The sequence below is a fragment of the Puma concolor genome, chromosome A2 (assembly GCF_028749965.1).
Source record: "Puma concolor isolate L17-30 chromosome A2, mPumCon1.1.hap2, whole genome shotgun sequence".
Lineage (NCBI taxonomy): Eukaryota > Metazoa > Chordata > Mammalia > Carnivora > Felidae > Puma > Puma concolor.
Genome location: NC_141668.1, coordinates 82,879,545 through 82,901,546, shown reverse-complemented (window position 1 = coordinate 82,901,546; position 22,002 = coordinate 82,879,545). Strand labels below are relative to the sequence as shown.

General features: G+C 39.0%; 1 protein-coding gene and 1 long non-coding RNA gene across 11 annotated transcripts in view; one reads left to right on the top strand and one right to left on the bottom strand.

The window, feature by feature from the left end:
• The window catches only part of PCLO (piccolo presynaptic cytomatrix protein), a 426,447-nt gene extending 417,582 nt beyond the window's left edge, over positions 1-8,865 (bottom strand). For all 10 annotated transcript variants that reach the window (XR_015248050.1, XR_015248051.1, XM_086696804.1 and 7 more), the window contains exons 1-2: positions 8,462-8,865; positions 663-2,460 (exon numbers count right to left, since the gene is read on the bottom strand). Coding sequence is in view for 8 of the 10 variants with exons in the window: in XM_086696804.1 (XP_086552930.1) it covers positions 663-2,460; positions 8,462-8,712 (2,049 nt within the window). In the remaining 2 variants the exon portion in view is untranslated. The remainder of the gene's footprint in view (positions 1-662; positions 2,461-8,461) is intronic.
• A 6,162-nt stretch (positions 8,866-15,027) lies between these two features.
• LOC147583285 (uncharacterized) lies at positions 15,028-21,442 on the top strand. Its single transcript, XR_015243032.1, has 3 exons — positions 15,028-15,190; positions 17,327-17,428; positions 19,108-21,442. It is a non-coding gene; the product is annotated as an uncharacterized LOC147583285 (long non-coding RNA).
• The last annotated feature ends 560 nt before the right edge of the window (positions 21,443-22,002 follow it).

The window sequence follows — 22,002 nt, the reverse complement described above, 5'->3', positions numbered from 1 at the left end:
CCTGGGTGGCTCAGTCAGTTAAATGTCTGACTTCAGCTCAGTTCATCATCTCACGGCTTGAGTTCAAGCCCCACATCAGGTTCTATGCTGACAGCTCAGAGCCTGGAGCCTGTTTCAGATTCTGTGTCTCCCTGTCTCTCTGTCCCTCCCCCACTCACGCTCTGTCCCTCTCTCAAAAATAAACATTAAAAAAATGTTTAAAATTGTATTTAAAATGGGAAAACATGGTCCACTTTTTTCGCAGCACAGAGATGATCCCAGTTAAGAGTACCATAATTTTGGAAGGCAGGAGTATGAATTTAAAAGTTAAAGTAATTATCACTTATTACTAAAGTAATTAAAGTAATAATAAATAGTGTGGATCTTACAGAGTGCAATGAGTATATGCTCGGCATCTTTGATTTCATTTCGACTTTATATGCCAAAGTTATCAGAAATTGTGGCAGCATTTTGGGCTTATTATTGGAGAAAATGGCTTAAAACTTTTTTTTTTTCTAAATTTACAATTAGAGAAGAAAAAGAGAAAGGAAGGAAGGAGAGGGAGAAAGAAAGGACAAGAGAAAAATAATGCCATCCCATCATACCAGTGATAAACCAAACACCATTTGTGTAAGCAATGATAATGGTTTAAGAGCATGAACACAATAAATAAACACACTCACCTCGGTTAAATGAGGATTGGGATTAAAACCACACAGGCTACACACAGTGGTTTGACACTCAGTGCATGTGTTAAAATTGGCCTTTTCTGGAACATGCAACAGAAGTTCAGTGGTATTGCAAAGAGGACAGATGGTTTTAGGGAGGCCTTGTCCTGGAGTCTGGGCTGCAGACGGAGCAGTGGATGGCTGAGGAGGTTTCCCAGCTTCTGTTTGGCTTACTGGTTTTGTAGACGGCTGAGCTGAAGGCTTTGCCGGGACTGGCTGTTGAGGTGGGGGCTTTGCCGGGCCGGGCTGCTGAGAAGGGGGCTTTGCCGGGCCTGGCTGTTGAGGTGGGGGCTTTGCCGGGCCGGGCTGCTGAGAAGGGGGCTTTGCCGGGCCTGGCTGTTGAGGTGGGGGCTTTGCTGGGCCCGGCTGCTGAGAAGGGGGCTTTGCCGGGCCGGGCTGCTGAGGAGGGGGCTTTGCCGGGCCGGGCTGCTGAGGAGGGGGCTTTGCCGGGCCGGGCTGCTGAGGAGGGGGCTTTGCCGGGCCGGGCTGCTGAGGAGGGGGCTTTGCCGGGCCGGGCTGCTGAGGAGGGGGCTTTGCCGGGCCGGGCTGCTGAGGAGGGGGCTTTGCCGGGCCGGGCTGCTGAGGAGGGGGCTTTGCCGGGCCGGGCTGTTGAGGTGGGGGCTTTGCCGGGCCGGGCTGTTGAGCAGGAGTTTTTCCTGTCCCTGGCTGCTGACCCAGAGACTTTGTTGCCCCAACTTGCTGAGATGGAGTCTTTGCAGGCCCAGATGGCTGAGCTGGAGACTGTGACCCAGGCTGGTGAGCTGGAGATTTTGGTGTCCCTGGCTGCTGGGCTGGGGGCTTTGCTGGCCCTGGCTGCTGAGATGGAAGTTTGTCTGACCCAGCCTGTTGAGTTTGAGGCTTCGCAGGCCCAACAGGCTGAGCTGGAGACTTTGGCCCAGGCTGCTGAGCAGTAGGCTTTGTTGTCCCTGGTGGCTGGGCTGGGGGCTTTGCTGTCCCCGGCTGTTGAGCTAGGGCCTTCGCTGGCCCTGTTTGCTGAGCTAAGGGCTTTGCAGGCCCAGGCTGTGCTGTAGCAAGTTTTTCAGGTCCAGGCTGCTGGGCTGGAGGTTTTCCAGGACCTCCCTGCTGAATAGGTGGTTTGGATGGGCTTTGCAAAGAGGGTTTAACTGATTCTCCCCTTAGTGTGTCTGACTGCTTTGTCTGAGGCCTGGTTGCATCTCTTTGAAGGGGCAATTGTGCCTGGTCTGTCTGAGGAGCCTGGGTAAGCCCCTCAATTGGCTTTCCTGTCCCTGAAGGTTGTAATTTAATCTTCTCTGGTTGCTGAGAAGATACTGATCTGGGAGAGCCATCCTGCTGCAGTGGGACCCTCGCAGGTCCTTGCTGCTTAGGAACTGGCTTAGGTGACTGTTGTGGTGGAGGTTTTGTGATTCCTTCGGGTTTTCCCTGTTCTTTCTGAGCCATTTTCTGTTTCTTGGCAGTTTCTTCCTGGGATGAATCAGTGTCTGATATCAAATCAAAAGGATTAAATTTATTTACAACCGAGGAGACAGCACTTAAAGGGTTAACCTCTGAGAGGAAGCCAGGCATCATACTAGACTTGTGCTCTTCCTTCAGATCAGTTCTGGACTTTGATTCTTTCAAGCTAATAGTGGAAGGACTCCTTCCAGGCAACTTCTGCTCTGACCTCAAAGTGTCTGTAGTTCTACTCTTACTGAGACCAGGCGGAGCTGAACGCCCTGGGTCCGGCGGTTTCCCTGATTGTTTTGGAGGATGACTACTATCCAACTCTTGTTTCCTAGAAGAGTGAAACAAAAAGAAGTAAAAATAATGGAAATTATCCCAACTCTAAATAATATGAAAAAGCTATTACTTTCTTACAGTCTCAAAATTACGCATGTATAAATATAATTAGAACACATTTTTGCGGTCTCCTGTACGTGACCAGAAAAGGTTTAATCCCTCTGTTACTTTCTTTACATGGGTAGAGATTTTCAACAAGAAGGTAAACAAAAAGAGAAAAAAACAAAAACAATACCGGCTACCCTAAGTCATGAAAACATAGGAAATCTAGCTAGACATTATTTATAATAGTTTACATTTACACTTAATAGAATCCAGCCATACTTAACACCTAATTATATTAAATTGATAAATCAAGGCAATGCCATGTTCTAGTACGTTCATGTTCAAAGAATGTTATTCTTCCAAATACTAGCAGCACCAAGAATTAAAACTAATCATTTTAAAATGTGGGAGTTTGTTCCAAAATTTTTTTGATGTTGTTTGTGTGTCTTACTTGATTACAAGAATTAAATTAGTCACATATGGCACGTGTGACATCTGGGAAATGTTTAGTAAAGGAAGTTATGTCAGGCATTTCCAGGGGCTGAGAAAGTTGATAGTCTATTCAATTTTACTCTATTCTGTCTACAAAGAAAATATCCATTAAATATTATCCTTAATAAACTTCATAAAATGAAAAGTCCTACTTTGATTAATTAGAAATTTTTGAGAAATAATTCCCTATTTCTTGTAGAAGAAAAATATTATGTCATTTAATTATTATTCCAATAGCTAATACTTAATGAGATCTCTATGCAAAGTAACAATTAATACTTACAGAATCTCGAGATACAGCCTGGTATACAACTAGTAATAAGCTGGTTGTGACCCCATTTTTGAAGGTATTGTTACTTTTCTCAGAAGAAAATATATAATAATCTCAATGTTTTGTGTAACACTCTTGCCATTGTTAGGCTATTAGTAATATTATTCATTATTAACAGCTTTAAGAATGTAACTAATCTGCAAAATTTCTTTTAATTCATAGACAAATATACATGATGGATTTTTTTTAACAGTTTTGGAAACATGATCACTTTTAAATGACTATGGCTAAATAACTGTAAGTTTTTACTTTTAGCCAAAAATTAAATACATTAATTTTCTTTAAATAAGCCATTCTTCACTGATAAAGTTGCAACTAAAAAGAATAGGAGATATTAGAATTGTTAACAAATAAAATTATAAGTACTGCATTTGATAATGTAGCTTTTTAATTTTGGAAAAGATTTATTTTTAATTAAAAGAAAAAAGAGAAAGTTATTCAGTAGCACTTAAAATATGAGATAGTCACAATAAAGTTCTATAAGTTTTGTTTTGTGAAAATTTACTTGCTAATGGGCCAGATTATAAATTTTTAATTTCAGATCATTTAGTACCTAATATGAGTTAAGTTTTTGAAGTTCCCCAAAGGATACAGAAATTTGAGTTAGATCAAGTCATAAGGCATAACAGAAAGAAACACAGAAGCATTCCCTCTAGTTAGCAAAAAGTCCAAAGGAAATAATCTATACAAGCCAAGGTATGCAAGAAGTGATTTTCTGATAAAAGATAAATAAATAGAATTCTTAGTTTTGGCAATTCCCTCCAGGAAAAAAAAAAAAAAAAAGTTAGGAAATTTGAGATAACTGAAATGAGGAACTAAAATTATTACCCTAATTAATTCCAACAATTCTAAGATAGCTATCTTTTAAAAAGCTACATATTTCCATTTTGGGAAAATGATTTTGAATGTTTCTTTAGAGGCCGCAAAAGCCATAGTAAACGACCTAAGATGGATTATTTCCAGAAATTCCACTGTTTAGATCTTCACATTATTCTAGAAATGATCCACATTCAATTAATGAAATCTACCACTCCCATGAAAGGGCACAATCTTAGGAACTTCGTTAGAGAAGTCCCTGTCTTATGAGTAATTATTAGGCATTTTTTTGAATTGGTTCCCTTGTGGAGTCCTAGAGACCTACATTTAAACAGAGTACAAAAGAAATCTATTCTTAATTTAACGAAATCCTCTTGAAATTACTATTAAGCTTAATCAAATCATTGTTTGTGTTATTTCACAGAATCCAGCCTATGTACAAAACAAATAAAAAATGAACTTTGCGAATACCAAGTAGTTGTGTTATCAACACCAAAATTCAAAGCAAGCTGCTTCCAGCAGAAATTACAATTGTATGTACTTCCTACAGTTATAAGTTATATAGTCTAACAAAAGCCCTGAGAAAATACTGACACAGATATGAAGATTGCCCTACAACTTAAACTAATTTCAGTTACTAGAATGATGTGAGTTAATGTAAAACATAGAGATGTGGATGTGAGAAATAGAAGGACAATCATTAAAAGAGATATAAGCTTAATCCTGAACAAAAATATAAGGATGTCTTAGCTAACTATGGTCTTTCAGTGAAGTTTTGTTTGGTGTAACAGTTGCTCTGTCAAAAACAAACATGACGAAAATGCAATCTGTGCCTTGTAAACTAGACTGGGACCTCCTAGAGAGGGAATGTGTTTCACTCATCTTTGCATCACTAGAACTGAATCTGTTAACTAGAGAGCATGTTTGATGAGTGAATGAATGAACACATGGATGACAATGAATTGATGAATGTATCAGGTTTTTGTTTTATGCTAGATTAATGCTTCATCAATTCTTTTCAAAGTCTTCTGCAGTCCTTCCAAGGCATAAGTGCAAACATTCTATATGCATTTTAGAACCTGGGCTTGGCTTGCTACTCTAGGAAGAAACATGTTTGTTGAGTTGTCTACCAGTTGGAGAGATGCAAAGGAATACTAAAGAAAATAACAGATTCAGTCAGAACTCCTATGAAATATTCTGCTAATCAGAAGCACTTTTCAGTAAAGCCCTTCTCAAACCTGTAGTTGTAAATAGAATGAGTTGACCAAGTAATAAAATTGTCTTCCCCTGGGTCTTTAATAAATCAAAAATTCAGGAACATTTTGTTTGTAACCTGTAACTTCTAGCTTGTAACTACCCATGCTTTAAACAACCTCCTCTTTCATTACTACTGTCATCACCAGATTAGAATTTTTCTTTCATCATTTAGCAGAAAAAATATTTCAGCTACATATGAGGTAAACAGTATTCAAGGATAAGAATATAAAAGCAGTTGGAATGCTAAAAAAAACTTTTTAATGGAACACATCAGGCAATGACACTTGACAGTGCTGAGTCACATAAAATTTTTGATATTAGAAATACAAGCAACTTCAGGAGTATCTATTCATTTTTATACTATAGAGGATACTAGGGCTTAAAGTGGCTAATAGATTATCCAAGGCTATAAAACTAGCTAGTCACAGGGGCACCTGGGTGGCTCAGTGGGTTGAGCCTCTGACTTTTGATTTCCACTCAGATCACGATCCCAGTGTCCTGGGATTGAACCCTGCATCGGGCTCCGTGCTGAATGTGGAGCTGCTTAAGATTCTCTGTCTCTGTCTTTCTGTCTCTCTCCGTCTCTGTTTCTCTCTCTCCTTGTGCCCCTCCCCCACTCACAAGCTCTCTTAAAAAAAAGAAAAAAAAAACAGTCACAGATATCTAGTATCCGGACTCCTGGTGGGGGTGGGGAGGGGAGTGGGAGTTCCACTGACTTCTCCACATGTAAAAAAAAATGTAGATACATCAGAATAACTCCTAACAGTGCATAATTCAATACACAACTTGTCTGAAGCCATCACTGCCAGTGCCATCCACTGCTGAGATTGATATTAGTACTCTTTACAGAGTTCCTTCAAATTAAAATTCCAACAAAAATATCCCTGTCAACTTTTAACCAATCCTCACAATGATTCTACAAGATAGGTAAAACAAGTGTCACTTGCCTTGTTTGAAGCAAGGAAACTGAGGCACAATGGCTGAAACACATATACAATTTGCCTTGAGTCAGTTAAAATGAATAGGATAAGAACTTAGGGTTTTGGGCTCTCAACCCTTATTTAAAAACAAAACAAAATACTTCCATGTCTAACTGACACACTTAACCCCTTCAAACCTTAAAAAATTGGATACGCTTTTTTATATATACTTAGAGTGCTTCTAAAAATCTGAATCTAAACCAAGTGTTTCTTTGGTTATCCCATGCGGGGATAATAAATTTCCAAAAATTATGCATCTTTTATAAACATCATTCAGTAAAATATAAGGTTTCAAAAATCAGCATATTGTTTATCTGTTTAGATGAAGCTGTCACCAATAAGTTTTGAGACCACAAATTACCTACTAATAATTCTACTCTAACAAAATTATCAATGGAGAATCTGATATAAGTACTGTATAAAACCAGTTTCATAGGCTGAAATAGTATTTTTCAGCCACCCTCTGAACCAAAGAAAAGTTAGGAATGCAGAAATGAAAGCTCAAACTTTTTCTTGGTCTATGTAACCAGGATGCTAAACCTGTTGCATGTACATATTAGGAAAAACTATAGAAGAGCTGACATACATTTCTTAAAAGCTAATAGAAGTACTGTACCTCGTTATTATCCCATAAAAATATAATATATGAGCATTCAAAATTTTCCCAAGTTTTCATCAGTAGAGAAAAATGATGCATATCATAAGCTGTTAATACTTAAAATAATGGATAGAAAAGGCTTTATACCAAAGAAACAACCCCATATATTACCAGTTAGAAAAACACATCTAATATAAAGGGTCAGGTTTTTACTAGTAGTGGTGGCTTCATTTCAAGAACACAGGATTTTTAGCTGATATATTGTAGAAATTTAAGATTTTATGTTAAAAATATTGCAACTATCCATGACACTTCTCCTACGTTAAAAGTTATTTGATAAAATTATATGCATATACGTATATGACAGTTTCTAAGTTAAAATATTTTTATGAAATAGAGGATAAGAATCTACACCTACAATACCCAGATCTTTCAATATCTCAAATGAAAATTGTAGGTCTCCCTTCAGTTAACATAAAGCAGGAATGGTTTCAGGACAACGGACAGAGAACTGTTCGCTAAGGGAGGGTGTAAAGTTAAAGGGTTTGTTTACAATAATAAAGGCAGGGCAGGCACAATGATTATACCCTCTTAGGGCTCTAATTAGAAAACAACTAATTTATTAGATGAAGCAAAATGGAGAGCTAGAGAAGGAAATTAATACGGTAATATTACAGAATAGCTCTTAATTGCCTGTGCAAGTTGTCATTTATTTGGTTTGACTTGAAAACTATGTACTGGAAACTAATTTTAAGATAACACAAATTCACATGTTCTAAACTGTAAGATACTTTTGCATATAAAAGAGCAATAGTTTAAAAAATAGCATATGCTAATTCAGAAATACATGTACAGCACCTGCTCCGCTGCGACCGAACCATCTGTCTAATGCCATAATATGTTTTAGGGTCCCTCATTGAATATAAAAGGTGTATTCATTCTATACCTTCTACCTAAACAGCTCCTGTTCTCCTCTGGGGGTGGGGTGGGAAGGAAGGACAAATCACCTCCCAGGGAATTAAAGGTATTGTTACAGAAATATTTCAGACATCATTCACAGAGAAAAAGACGCCGAAATGACTGGGGAGGTTTAAACAGAGACAGGTAAACACCCAGTTCTATCCATTTCCCAACACGTCCGTTTTGTATTAATGGAAGACTTCCAGATTAGTAAAACACTGGAGGGCGTCTCTCCACGCCATCCTAGGGGAAAAAGGTTCCAAAAGGCCAAAAATCACAACCTAAAATCACAGTTCCAGGAATGCAACCCCTGACTATCCCACTAGAAACTCTACAATGCATCATTTTTATTCTGCCCAGAGAAGGCTTATGATCTCTTTCTCGTCACCCCATTAGGGAAAATAAAATGAACGGAAACCACATATATGTACTGCCGTGCTGGCACATACGGGTTGGCACATATGTGCACGGGAGGCTGTACATATATGCCTGGACATATACATCATGCTGTGCGTGCCTGTGCATGGAAGACGGCTCCGCAGCGGCCGGGGGAACGCTTCCCTTGGGCAGCCCCTGCGCCCTTGACATGACAGCGGCGATCTGTCTCCTCTCCTCTTCGCTCAGCTGGCTCAGATCCGCCTCCATGCCGGCCGGGATCACGGTGTGCAAGGAGCTCCCCGCCCCGCCAGCCCCTCCTCCGGCTGCCGCCGCCGCCGCCGCCAGCCCTTCCGGGAGCCCTTCCCCTTCCAAGCTCGCCTCGTTGCCCATGGCTCAGAGGGACTCGGGGCCGCTGCGCTCCCTCCTTGCGCTGCGTCCCCGTCGGGAAGCCCCGCGGCCCGACGAGCAACCGGAGCCGGGGTCCGCCGTGGGGCGTGCAGGCGGCCGAGTCCCAGGGCTCGGGACCCGGCACCGCTGCCCGGAATGCCAGGCGGGTGTTAGTCCCGCTCGCAGGTAACGCCCGCAGCTGGTGCCTCCTCCATGTTGGACAACTCCCCGAAGCCGCCTCAGCGCCCCGAGTCGGGAGAAGCAGGTCTGAGCAGTGCCAGCCGGGCGCCGTCCGCCCCTCCCACCGGGCCCCGCCTCCTCGCCCGCGCCCTCGCAGTGCGCATGCCTGTCTCGGAACAGGTGATGGCCGCACCCGCGCCCATCCCGTTCTGCGTCGCTCTGTATCCTTCCACACTCTCAGCACCGATTTAAAGGAGCCCGGGGAGAGCGCAGCTGAAAACCGGGACAACAGCCGGCGTTTCTTTCAGGCATATTTCAGGATGCCTCAACCTGAGTTTTAGCGGATTACAGTCAAGGGGTGGGGAGGGGCTGGAGGGGAGGTGTCAGTTTCCTTCTTTGATTCATGGGATCTGTAGTTTCAAAAAAAAAAAATTTTTTTTTTTTTGTTTTTTTAAGGGAGCGTTTTTGAAGATTTTAGTAATGGATTCAGGTAACGAGATAAACAGGAGAAATCTCTGATGCCTTTGGGACAAATTCCCCCAAAGGAGCCGAAACTGGACCTTTTCACTTAGGACTTTTCCAGAATAATTACATTAAAACCTTAGGTACAGCAACCGCAAGGAGGTAAAGTTTTTGAACGCTTATCATTGGATCGTTCCCTAAAGGGACTACACAAAAGTAAGGGGTTACGGGAAATTATGGAGGAGATACTGTAGTAAGATTCAGATTGTAGAGTATTAAAATGTTCAAATGGTGTGAAATTTTGAAAACACGAATTCAGTCCTTTTTTGTACAAATGGACAAATAACCCAAAAAGTGGAATTAATCTGTACAGACACACACAGATGGCTAGCAGCAGAGTTGTAACTAAAACCCATCCCCACTCACCCCAAACCCACAAACTCTTCTTGCTACATTTCCTCGAAAGGAATGTTTTCCTTCAACACCGAATCCACAACCCCAATTTTACGATCTACCTTTGCTAACAAAATGGACGTAATGTCTCAGTTGTTGAGATTAAAGAAAATCAAAGCTAACAACGGAACGAATAAATAATAGAAATGAATAAGTTGTCCAGAGAGTTTCCAGGTGTTTACAATAAGTGTTATGAAAGTTTTATATTTTGCATTCCACCTGTATCAAAACTAAAAAATGGTTCAGTTATAAAATTTGTGACACTTTTTTTTTCAAGTTTATTTATTTTGAGAGAGAGTGCTGGCACAGTGGGGAGGGGCAGAAAGAGAATCTTAAGCAGGCTCCACACCCAGCTGGGGGAGTGGGGTGGAGGGCAGGGTGTTCCATCTCATGAATCCTGAGATCCTGACCTGATTCAAAATCAGGAGTTGGATGCTTAACCAAATGAGCTATGCAGACACTCCAACGTGTACTGCTTTTAAAAAAGTCCAGTCATCAGATGAAGTTTCACTGCTGGTTGGGTTCCCATAAAAACTTTGCATAAAGTTTAATTCTCTTACAACACATTGAGATGTGACTTCCAAAGTCAAAGCTACAAAGTCATGCTTTGTAAAGAGAATGCTTTCACCTCATACAAACCAATGACATGAGGCAACCTAACATTCTGAGGGGCACATTTGGAGACAATATGTTATCATCATATTTCTAAAAATGAGTTTGCTTCAAAAAAGAGATAATTGGCACATAATCCTGAATCTCTGACAAAATCAGTAACTGCTCCAATGCCCAGGCAGCCCCTAGGAATCAAACTCTAGTTTTGTGACAATAAAAATACATCCTATGTATTCACATCCACAAACGACGAAGTTAAAAAATTGCTAGGATGAGCACTCTTTTCAAAGTCTAGCCTCAGAATAATGATTAAACTAGAAAACAAATTGTTAATGCTATATTCTCTCTTATTATAGATGGAAAGGAACCTTTAAAGTAATAAGAAAGAAATAAGTGTTAATCAATATGCAAAGTAGTGTGGAGACTAAACAAGAAGTCACAATCTGTAAGATGGGAGTTTATAGCCCATTGCAAAAACATGTGCATTCACCTTCTCCTTCCCTCCTCTCCCAGGAGAAAACATCAGAAAACAGGGAAATGGGACATGTGGTAGAAAGAGTGAATGCACTGTGAAAACAAGTGGGAAACATTTTGGTTGTTGACTCTGTAAAATAATTTTGCCTTTAGGATCTTCATACCTGTGAGTTTCTAAAAATGTTTAATTTTTCAGTCTTCCATTCAGGCTTAACAGTTGCTTGTGCTTGGGAGGTGTTTCAGATCTAAAGAAAAACACTAGAGCAAAAGCCAGGTGCTTTGCTTGTGTGCGAATTCTCAGAATTCTGGGAGTACAAGGATGAGAAGTCAAATGTTATAGATAACTTTATGGAGTTTGTTCTTACTTACCCAGAAAAAATGTCACAGTTTCATTCTGCAAATTAACTAATGGTGCTATATTCAAAATCTTTGTTGTTCCCTGTTCATTATACTTACCGTAAATATTTATTTGAATTTGGATTGATTTAACAAGCTGATAGTTCAGCTCCAATTCACTCAGCCTGATAGGTAGGTCATAAAAGTGATCAATTTATGAACACCTTCACTGTTATATACCATTATGTCTTTCTAAAATGGCTTCTCAACTCCAGAAAACCAGATCTTTTCCGTTGTTTACTTCTTGCCTCCCTTCCCCAGGTAGGTTCTATTTTAGTAGATTAGAACAAATCTAAATGTGATAATTAACAATTAAATATGACTAGATAATGAATGCTTGGCATGAAATTGCCCAGTCTACCCATGGTCCTCACAGATACCACTCAACCCAGGATAAAATCGAATAGACCACCTTGTATGTCACATGTGCAATACTTGAATGAGTTCAGGGTCTGCAAAAATTAAACTCAGAATAGTCTTCACCAATATAGAAAAATGTGTAGTCTCACTAGTCTTTAAAAACCTGCAATTAAATAATCCTTGTATAATTTAATTTACCCTTTTATTTAAAAATAATAGTGTGTATTTATTAAACTCTATTTAGTAAGCAATTATCTTAATATGGGCGTATTTATTAAATGTCCATTATATCTCTATTAAAACCATTATAATGGTGCTAGTAAGTGTTTTGTAAAATAGGCCCTTTCATAAGCTAAATTTGTGAGTATAAATAGATTCAACCTTTCTGGAAGATAATTTAGCAATATCTATCAATAGCCTTAAAAAGAGTCATAATCTGTGATACACTTCTGGAAATCAGTTACCAAAGAGACTGAGTTACAAAAATGACTGTGGAAAAAAAATGTTCCCTAGAGAATTATTTATAATAGCAATAAATAAAAAGGCATTACTGCCCTCATAAATAAGAACAGAAAAGTAAAACCTGGTACAACCAGATGTTTGTATTTTATGAAAATATTAATTTAAAATAATGCTTTTAATTTTTCTTAACGTTACTCATTTTTGAGAGACAGAGAGAGACAGAGCATGAGCGGGGAAGGGGCAGAGAGAGAGGGAGATACAGAATCTGAAGCAGGCTCCAGGCTCTGAGCTGTCAGCACAGAGCCCGATGCAGGGCTTGAACTCATGAACTGCGAGATCATGACCTGAGCTGAAGTTGGACGCTCAACCAGCTGAGCCAACCAGGTGCCCCTAAAATAATGCTTTTAAAGAGTTCATTATAGGAAAAATTTCACAAAGTATACATAGGATAAGTTTTCATAAAGTTATGTGATCACAATTGTGCAAAAAAAAAAAAAAAATTAAACTACTAAAATGCATAGAAAATAAACCCAGGAAATAAATCAAATAAACCAACGAACAAAACCCATACAAGTAAAACCTAGGTTTATGAGAATAATTCATTCCAGAAACATGCTTGTAATTCAAAGCATATCAAAGCAAATTTCAAGAACCATTGGCTCAGTTGTGATCATGAGACATTTGGCCTCATGTACTATTTGTATTACAAGACATCACTCATTTGTTCAAGTTAAAATTTATTAGCAATGTTTGTTCATCTTGAGAACACTCACAGAACAAGTTACTCACAATCCAAGGTTTTACTGTGTATTTAATAAGTAATCTTACTTTTTCTTCCTAATTTTCTATATTTTCCAAAATGAATTTGTCGATTTTTCTTTATGGTATAAGAGTCCCAACAATTATGAGTAGTCATTTTTAAAAACCACAAAAACAACGAACTTGGGTTAAGCTAGGTAAGCAAAATTCTAACGTCATTTTATAGCAAATGCCTATGAAGAAACTGGAAAAAAAAAAAAGTGCCACGGTGTATAGGCTAATAGTGATTTCGTGTTATTTGATGAGTGGTAAAACTTAAAGTATTCTTCTACTTTCTATATTTAAAAGACCATGCATTTTAGTGTATGCATGGATGTATATATTCATGTTTGTGTAAATATAGACAGTCTGACATTTTTATATAGGTACATACCTTTTTTTTAATGTTCCTTCTCTAGTGGAAGGTAAGAGAAGATTGTGTTAATTTAGTGGAGCAAGAACCTGCAGTGGTTTAAGGACCAACTTCATTTTTCACTGTGGTTGATCTGCTTCTCAATTGCAGCTCTAAGCCATTTTTTGTTAGCTTTTCTTTAAAATGAGATTTGCAGCTACAGTGGAGGAAATTCAAGTGAGATTATAGTTGATTATGAACTGGCTTCTCAATTTTGAGGAAAAAAACACATGAGAAGTATTTTAGAACAAAGTTTGATAAATTTATTTTTGAATTGTGACATCTGGACTATCAGGCAGTTGTGGGGTTTTTTTGTTTGTTTCCCCTTTTATACACATTCTACAGCAAAATATAATTTAAAATAAAAGAAAAAGTTAATTGTACTTAAAATATGTTCCTATGGGTACAGGATGTATAAAATACTATGAATAGGGGCACCTGGATGGCTCAATGAGTTAAGCAGCTGACTCTAGATTTTGGCTCAGGTCATGATTTCGTGATGATGAGACGGAGCCCCTCACTGGTCTCTGCACTGGGCCTGGAGTCTGCTTAAGATTCTCCTTCTCACTCTGCCCATCCCGCATATGCTCGCTGGTGCTCATGCTCTCTCTCTCTCTCTCTCAAAAATAAAATAAAATAGAGGCACCTGGGTGGCCAGTCACTTAAGCATCTGACTCTTGGTTTCAGCTCCAGTCCTGATCTCATGGTTACTGAGTTCCAGCTCCACTTGAGATTCTCTCTCTCTCTCTCTCTCTCTCTCTCTCTCTGCCCCTCCCCTGCTCACTCTGTCTCTCAAAATAAATAAACCTCAATAAGTAAGTAAACAAATAAATAAATGAAATAAATTTAGTTACTATGCCACTTTACACTACTACTTTTTAAGTTGAAAATTACCAACAAGTTATGATGTTATAACATAGATGATCCAGCATTATGTATTCACCTGTTTCATAAATAGACTTTAGAATTCAGAACCTACTCCCTACTCTTTGGAAAATGGAGACATGTATGCACGTCCTACTTACATGATGTTTTGGTTGACAATGTCTGACTTTATTTTTTTTTTTAATTTTTTTTCAACGTTTTTTATTTATTTTGGGACAGAGAGAGACAGAGCATGAACGGGGGAGGGGCAGAGAGAGAGGGAGACACAGAATCGGAAACAGGCTCCAGGCTCTGAGCCATCAGCCCAGAGCCTCACGCGGGGCTCGAACTCACGGACCGCGAGATCGTGACCTGGCTGAAGACGGACGCTTAACCGACTGCGCCACCCAGGCGCCCCGACAATGTCTGACTTTAAATCCCAGCAGCTCTGCCATCTTACATCTATTTGGGTTAGCGAGTCACTAGCTTTTTAGAATGTGGGGCTCCTCAACTGTAAAAATGGAGACAATAATATATACTACCTCTCTGGGCTCTTGTCATAGTTACATTAGAAAAAGATGTGAATGCACTTTTGAACCAAGAAACATAGCAGTACAGTTGTGGCAGATTGTTACAATACTTGTCCTAGATGAATCACACCTCCCTGTGTCCACTGCCCTTTAAAGTGGGACTGCCATGCTTTCCATCAAGAGATAGTGTTTCCTCACCCTTAGACTGGAGTTGAACCCCTATCTTATTTTTATCAAGAGAATGTAGTGGGAGAGGCATGTAACTTGCTAGGCTAGCCTTCCTATATAGCCCTCTTCATGCTATGGTGGCAGAGACCACCATAATCTAAAGAAGCTCAGGAGGTGAGACTCCATGAAGAGAGGAGCCCAGCTGCCCCAGTCTCCAGTGATCCCAGCTGAGGCCTTGATGAGTCCCGCTGGAGAACCCTCCCTGCCTCAGAGAGCATATCTGCTGGCTACAGTCACATCACTGACCCAGGTGAGACCAGGAGAACTGCCCAATCAGCCGAGAGAATCAGGAAATAGAATAATAGTTATTATAGTAATTATTGTCTAATTTTAAGTCACTAACTTTGGGGGGTTTTAGTCATTTAACTGAGATTCCAGTTTTTACACATTATGATTATGCATAATCTTTCAAAATTCCCCTTTCATTCTTTTGCTTCTAGTGACTATTTTCCCATTTACTGTCCAGATGGACTTGAGTTATTTGTTCAAAATTTCCAAATACCACCCTTCTAAACTATAAATGGGAAAGAGCCCAATTATGCTGAATACTTACGTACTTGTTTCGTGAAAGGCTCAAACAAGAAAATATATGGGAAGATCATTTTTCAACTATGTAATGCTATCCAAATATAAAGTTATATAAAAAGATGAAAAATTTATGCATGAGAATGTTTCTGAGAAAGACCAATGTATTTATTTGAGAAACTTCTGGGAGAGGAGGCATTCTTAAGGTCCTACTCAAGATGGTGGCTAGATTAACAATTTACAGATCCTTGGGATTAGAGGTTCAAAAATATTTTTAAGATTTTTTAAAAAAATATGATACAAAAAGTATACATTATATAACAGTGACTTTAATATCTATCTAGTAAAACCTGTTAATATTCACATTATCCTTCAAAGGAGTCAGAATCACATCAGCTAGAGGATACTCAGTTTTACCTAGCCTGGTGATGGACTGGAGCTCAGACATCTTGAGAAGTTAGGGCTTTATCTGAATTGCTTTGTATTTCAGAATAAAGAGAGCAACTTGAATTGGTTGAGTAGCATGGGTTCGAAGTCAAAAGTAGAGAAATGTATAAGGGATGAAAGGAACCTGATGCCACGTACTTTGTGGAAACGGGAATTAGAAATGTCCTCACTGCTACCCTCTAGTGGTGATGTGGCATAGGGGCCTTTGCAGGACTGACCTGTCTCTGAGGATTCTAGGTGGTTCCTGTAGATTGTGCAATGGAAAGCCCAGCTCCGTCTCCCTCATGCAAATTCCAGGAAAATTTACATTACTAAGGAATTTACGCATTATGGATTCTTTGAGGGAGGAGAGAGGTGAGGAGTGGCACAGAAAGAGAAGCAGAGATTTATATACGACTTGATATACATTAAAAATATAGGCAACGTACATACGATGTATATGCACGGTAGCTGGAAGAGAAGGATTTTTAACATCTGTGGTTCAGTCATTATTATCATATGGGCTGAAGTGTAAAGTCTGTAATGGCTTTCAGAGAGTCCCATAATTTTCCCATATGCTAATTCCAAGCTCATGGGATAAATCTTTAGAAAGTTTTGCTCTTGTCTGTCTGCAAGCAAAGCAAGAATAGATGAATTTCAATAGGGATATCTCAAGTGTAATTGGAAAAATTCACAAGTTACTCTTTCAATAATAAGTCAAAACCCTGAGAGAATATTATGTTTATCTATAGGTATTTTGAAAAGGATCAATAGTTGGCCCTCATCTCAGACAAATTTTATCAAAATCTTGATGGAAGGGCGTGGCATTTGTATTTTTAAAGCTCCCCAGATGATTGTATTATAGAGCTTGGGGTGAGAAGTACTCCTTTGAAAGGATAGAAGATTTTAGTGTCAGCATTACAAGACTGAAGACAAGAAAGAGGCACTTGGGAATCCACGTAGACTTTTCTTTGAAGCTGAAGCCAAAGACATCAGCAACCTAGTTGCCATCATCAGAAATTATTTTTTTCAGAAAAAAGCAAAAGTCACAGATTTACTCTTCAAAAATGGTAGCCTATCTGCATTTGGACTATGGTATGCAATTCTGGTCACTGCATTTTGAAAAACGTGGAATAGATTTAGAGAAGCACAGCAAATCAAAGAAAAGAAGACATAAAATCACTCTAATCAAGAAGACTGAAGGGGTGAATCTAGAAGAATAAGAGCCTCCTACTGAAGAACGCGAATTCAGGACATGTTTACCCAAATGTGCTAAACTAAAACCAAGGGGATTTTAGGACACATGGAAAAGACATGATTAAGAAAAAAATAGTAACAGGATATAGTACATGTGTGGATGGATTTATATATCATATTAGAATGGATAATCCTAATTCTTCACTAACATCACTTTTCTCCTCTTTGGGACAAGTAGCTACACACAGTTGCCAGCTTCTCTTGCAGTTCTATGTGGCCCTGTGATCCAGCTCCACCCGATAGAACTATGCTACTTCCGGGACCAACCTAAGGAATTCTGGTATGTACACCTCCATGGGTGACAAAGATGGAGACTAGGGTTTATATGGATTGAAGATGGCAGAACCAATGGGTAGATTCCATTGGGAGAGTTTCCTCAATGACCACGTATGGAATTCTGCCTTTCCACCTAAGACCACCTTCCCTGGGACAGTTTGTGAGTGAGGGAGGAGGAAACATATATATTATTACAGAGATACTTCTATACAGGAGAAAGTAACACCAATAAAATACATTCCCTCCTTATCCTTTCCACATCAGTGATCCCGATTCCACTTTTCTTTTGAAATAGCAAGACACAAGACAGGTAAATCTGGGTGCTTCAGTGACCCTTGAAAATGCCATGCTCACTTTTTCTCCAGTTTCCTTTTTTCCTCAATCTGTCAAGATTGTCCCCTCACCCCGATCCATCTATGCATTTCCCCTGGCCAAACCCATTCACCATCAGAAGATCTTTTCCTATTGTGAAGCTGCTACTGTTCTCAATCATTATTTGAAAATCTTACTCATTTGGCATTTTTTTTACATATAGTCTTCCTTTCTTTGGTGAACTGTTTCAGAACTGAGTTTTTCAAGTAATGCAACAATGTTTTTATTTCTCTTGCCGTCCCATCAGTATCTAGTGCACAGAGTGAATGCCCAACCAACAGACATCAAATGCCTTACTTAATGAGATGTCTTCAGGTTAAAAATGTGAATAATGCAAAACAGACATTAGGTTATTTTGTGAGGGACTTCTATAAATGAGAAATAAGGGAAGGCCTTCATTGAGGTGAAGGAATCCTATAATGATACAATTTTTAAGTCATAAATATTATATATTTAATGTATCACCAAGGCACTCTGTTAAGTATCTTATATATGTTTTGATCTCCATTAATCCTTCTGAAAGTTTTATTATGTAACTATTGTTTTGTCCATTTTATAAGTGAAAATATAGAGATTCAGGAAAGTTATTTCAATTTCTTAAGGTCTTTTAACCAGCAAATAACAAGAGAGAATTCAAACCTCACCCAACCTGAATCTTCTACCGACTGCTTTCCTCACTTAAACTATCTTCCATTTCTAATTGTAAAAGATAGTTCCTGCTAAAGAGCGCATAGACTCATGGGGTGGTATATCCTATGGCCACTGTCAGAACTTGGATAATACACTTAGTATACTGGAAGTACATATACTTTCTTTAACAAGCTAACCCAAAAGTATAATAAGTGGAAAATGGCATTTGGTCCTTTGTCCAAGAAATATTCCAGGCAGCCAAAGAGAATAAAAATAAATAAGGATATTGAAAAAATATATAATGAAAGCACTTCTCATTATTCGGATTTTATAGTAGGATTTAATAATAAATTGTCTTTATCATTATCAATTTATCATGTTTTATTTGCAGTTAGGGCTAGATGCTTTGACTTCAAATCAGACGGCAAGAATTTTATGTTCACCATTTCAGGAGCCATTTGGGGAATGTTTAATTTTATTCCATCCAAGCTCTAGATTTGCCAGGTTAATTATTGATGAGTAAGCGGAGGATGGAAAGGATTTTATATAATCCTGCCTGAGGCTTCCCATGTCTTCCCCCATCCGACTTACAGCTCATATAAAAAGATCAGTGTCTGCTCTTGGCAGATGGTCCATAACCTGCCTATAATAATAATACTTCATGTTTTTCATTTATTGCAGGGATCTCAAACTTTTGAAAACCAACAGCCATACAACACTGCAACAATCATCATAGGTCTGTTTTACAAATGGTTAACTTGTAGAAATGAATCAATGAGCCAGACTGCAGCATACTCTTGAGTCATTTACACCTGCCACCAGAGAAGTTTTATTTTTCACACATGTTATGCTCATCATCCATAAGACCAAAGACCTACCAACCACAGGTTCAAAATCTCAGCTCTGCAAAGAAAAAAAGAGTAATTGTATCAATCTACTAAATGATACTCCAAAGTAGATAACCATGGTCTTTTATGGATTTCTTTGCCATTCTTGACAGGAAGTGGTAGCTATTTTTAATCATACAAACTTAAAGACTAAAACAGAAGCTATTAGATTTTCCAAGGAGGAAAGCCCCCTTCTGAAGAGAACAATACAGTTTCTTTCTTGTCATCTTATGGGTTTCATTCCATTCTCAAATGCATCCTGAGGAAAGATGAACTGACAGGCACCAGAAGCAAGGTCATACCTTTCAGATCACCAATTTGCTTTAGGGGACCTAGAAGCCCATCTTGGAATCATCTCTCTTGCCCACCTGCGTGCCTGCCTTACCAGCCAGAGATGGTCTCCAGGCAGAGGCTTCCTTCATTCAGCAACCATCCTGAGCACCCACTATGTGTGCATGCTAGAAATACAGTGATATACAAAGGAGTCTCAGTTCCTGCTCGTGAAATGAGTGTATAGTGTAGTAGGGAGACACAGATATTTTAAAAGGTAATTACACATGTCTTACTATCAAAAATAGCAAGCTAGCTGATTTGGACAAGACTTCTTACTGAAAAGAACTAAGAAATTGGTCAAAATGCATTCAAAGGAATATTAGTGTGAATTAGAGCTGAAAATACAGTGAAGGAAGATGAGAACCTGCAAGCTGCTTCTGCACTGAGAGCATTTGCTGATTTGGAAAAAAATTCAACTCTCCTTCAAACAGCCTCAGTGAGCAAGGAGGACGGAAATAAAAACCCAGAGTCTGCAAACAGTGAAGGGTCTGACATGAGATCCTCCCCAAATAATAAGCTGGAACACGAAAGGGCTACAGGGCAAGGGTGAACTGGAAAGGTATCACTTCTTTCTTTAAATTGCCTAAGTTCTGCAGAAAACAGTCTCAAATTTCATCTCTCCAATATTAAAGTGGCCTCCAGGTAAAAGGCAAAAGCCAAAGGAAGTCTTATCTGGAGGAAGATACTTTCACCGTAGACCTCTATAAATTTCTGTTCTTTCAGGGAAAGAGGAAGACATATGCTTAGATTTATGGTTGTTTCAGGGGGGCTGGTGAAATGTAGCTCAAGACTTTTGGAATAGTTCAGGAGAAGAATGGGAGAAGAAACTAAAGCGAGTGAAATAAAACAACACTGAGTAGTAAGAAGAGCCCATGTGATCCTTGAGCCAGAGATTGTAACATTGTCTATGATCCTTCTGGGCAATGTATGCTTCCCGGACCTTCGTCATCAGCACCATCTGAGAGATTATGGGAAATAGACTCTCAAGCCTGACCCCAGACCTACGGAATCAGAATCTGCATTTTAACAAAATCCCTAGGTGATTCGTATGCACATTAAAGTTTGAAATAATGAATGGGAATAATGAAACCTGATCTAGATCAGTGAGAATGGGAAAAGAGAATGACTGTTAGATATGTAGCTGCTGCCCATTACGATGTTAGAAGCCATGGGTTGGCTAACAGACTCTGTAGTTTCTAACTTAAGCACCAGAAAGATGATGCTTCAACAGGCTTTCAAACCCCATGGCATGCACAAAGCCATTAGGAAGGCAAATGGTATTACACAATTTTTTTTGTCCCACTTGTTGCTTTGGCTTAGAGAAAATGGGCAGTTAGAGTTTCCATGTGATTTGAGTGGAAGTGTAATTGGAATTCAGTATCTTGAGTGTGGAACCACTAATTGTTCTGCTGAGCATAATATTGGACAAAGTATTTTCCAAGTGTGATGAGCAAAACTAAATCCAAAAAAAAAAAAAAAAATCAACTTTCCAGGAGATGGTTGGAGTCAGCCAGCCTCTGCTCCACTGTAACCATGTGGGATAAAAAAAAAGGCATGATGAAAAATGCAGATATGTCAGAGGATGTGCAACAGGACTTGCCAGAGCAATACAGCACAGACGATCTTGCAACCTATGCGGAGATGGAGTTTGACAAGAAGTACATCCCATTCTGGCAGTGCACCATGAGGAGAACTGGAGAGAGTAAGTGATACACGAAACCAAACACTGTATCTGCTTCTACCTGGGACAAGTGGTCATTCACCTGCTCAAACCTAGTAAAATGCTTGGACTGTGTCATGTTTGTTGTGATCAATCTAAAATAAGGACTGCAGCCTAAATTCCAAATACCAGAGAATGAAATCATCATCCTTGCTAAGAAAACACTTTGACCTCTGGACCTTTATTATGTTGCTTTGTAGAGGGCATTCTCTGTACTAGTTTGTTTTTTTTTTTCCCCCTCTCTCTCTTTCCTTTTTTTTTTTTTCATACTAGTTTGTTATAGTTATAAAACAATTAGCAAAATAAGTAAACAAACAAAAAATCCCCCCCCAAAAAAAACCCAAAGAAACACTAATCTGAAAGATATATGCACGCCTGTGTTTATTGCATCATTATTTACAATAGCCAAGATATGGAAGCAAGCCAAGTGTCCATTAATAGATGAACGGATAAAGATGTAATGCACACACACACACACACACACACACACACAATGGAATATTTCTCAGCCATAAAAAGAATGAGATCTTGCCATTTGCGACAACATGAATGGACCTAGAGGGTATTATGCTAAGTGAGATAAGGGAAGACAAATACCATAGGATTTTGCTTATATGTAGAATTTAAAAAAAAATA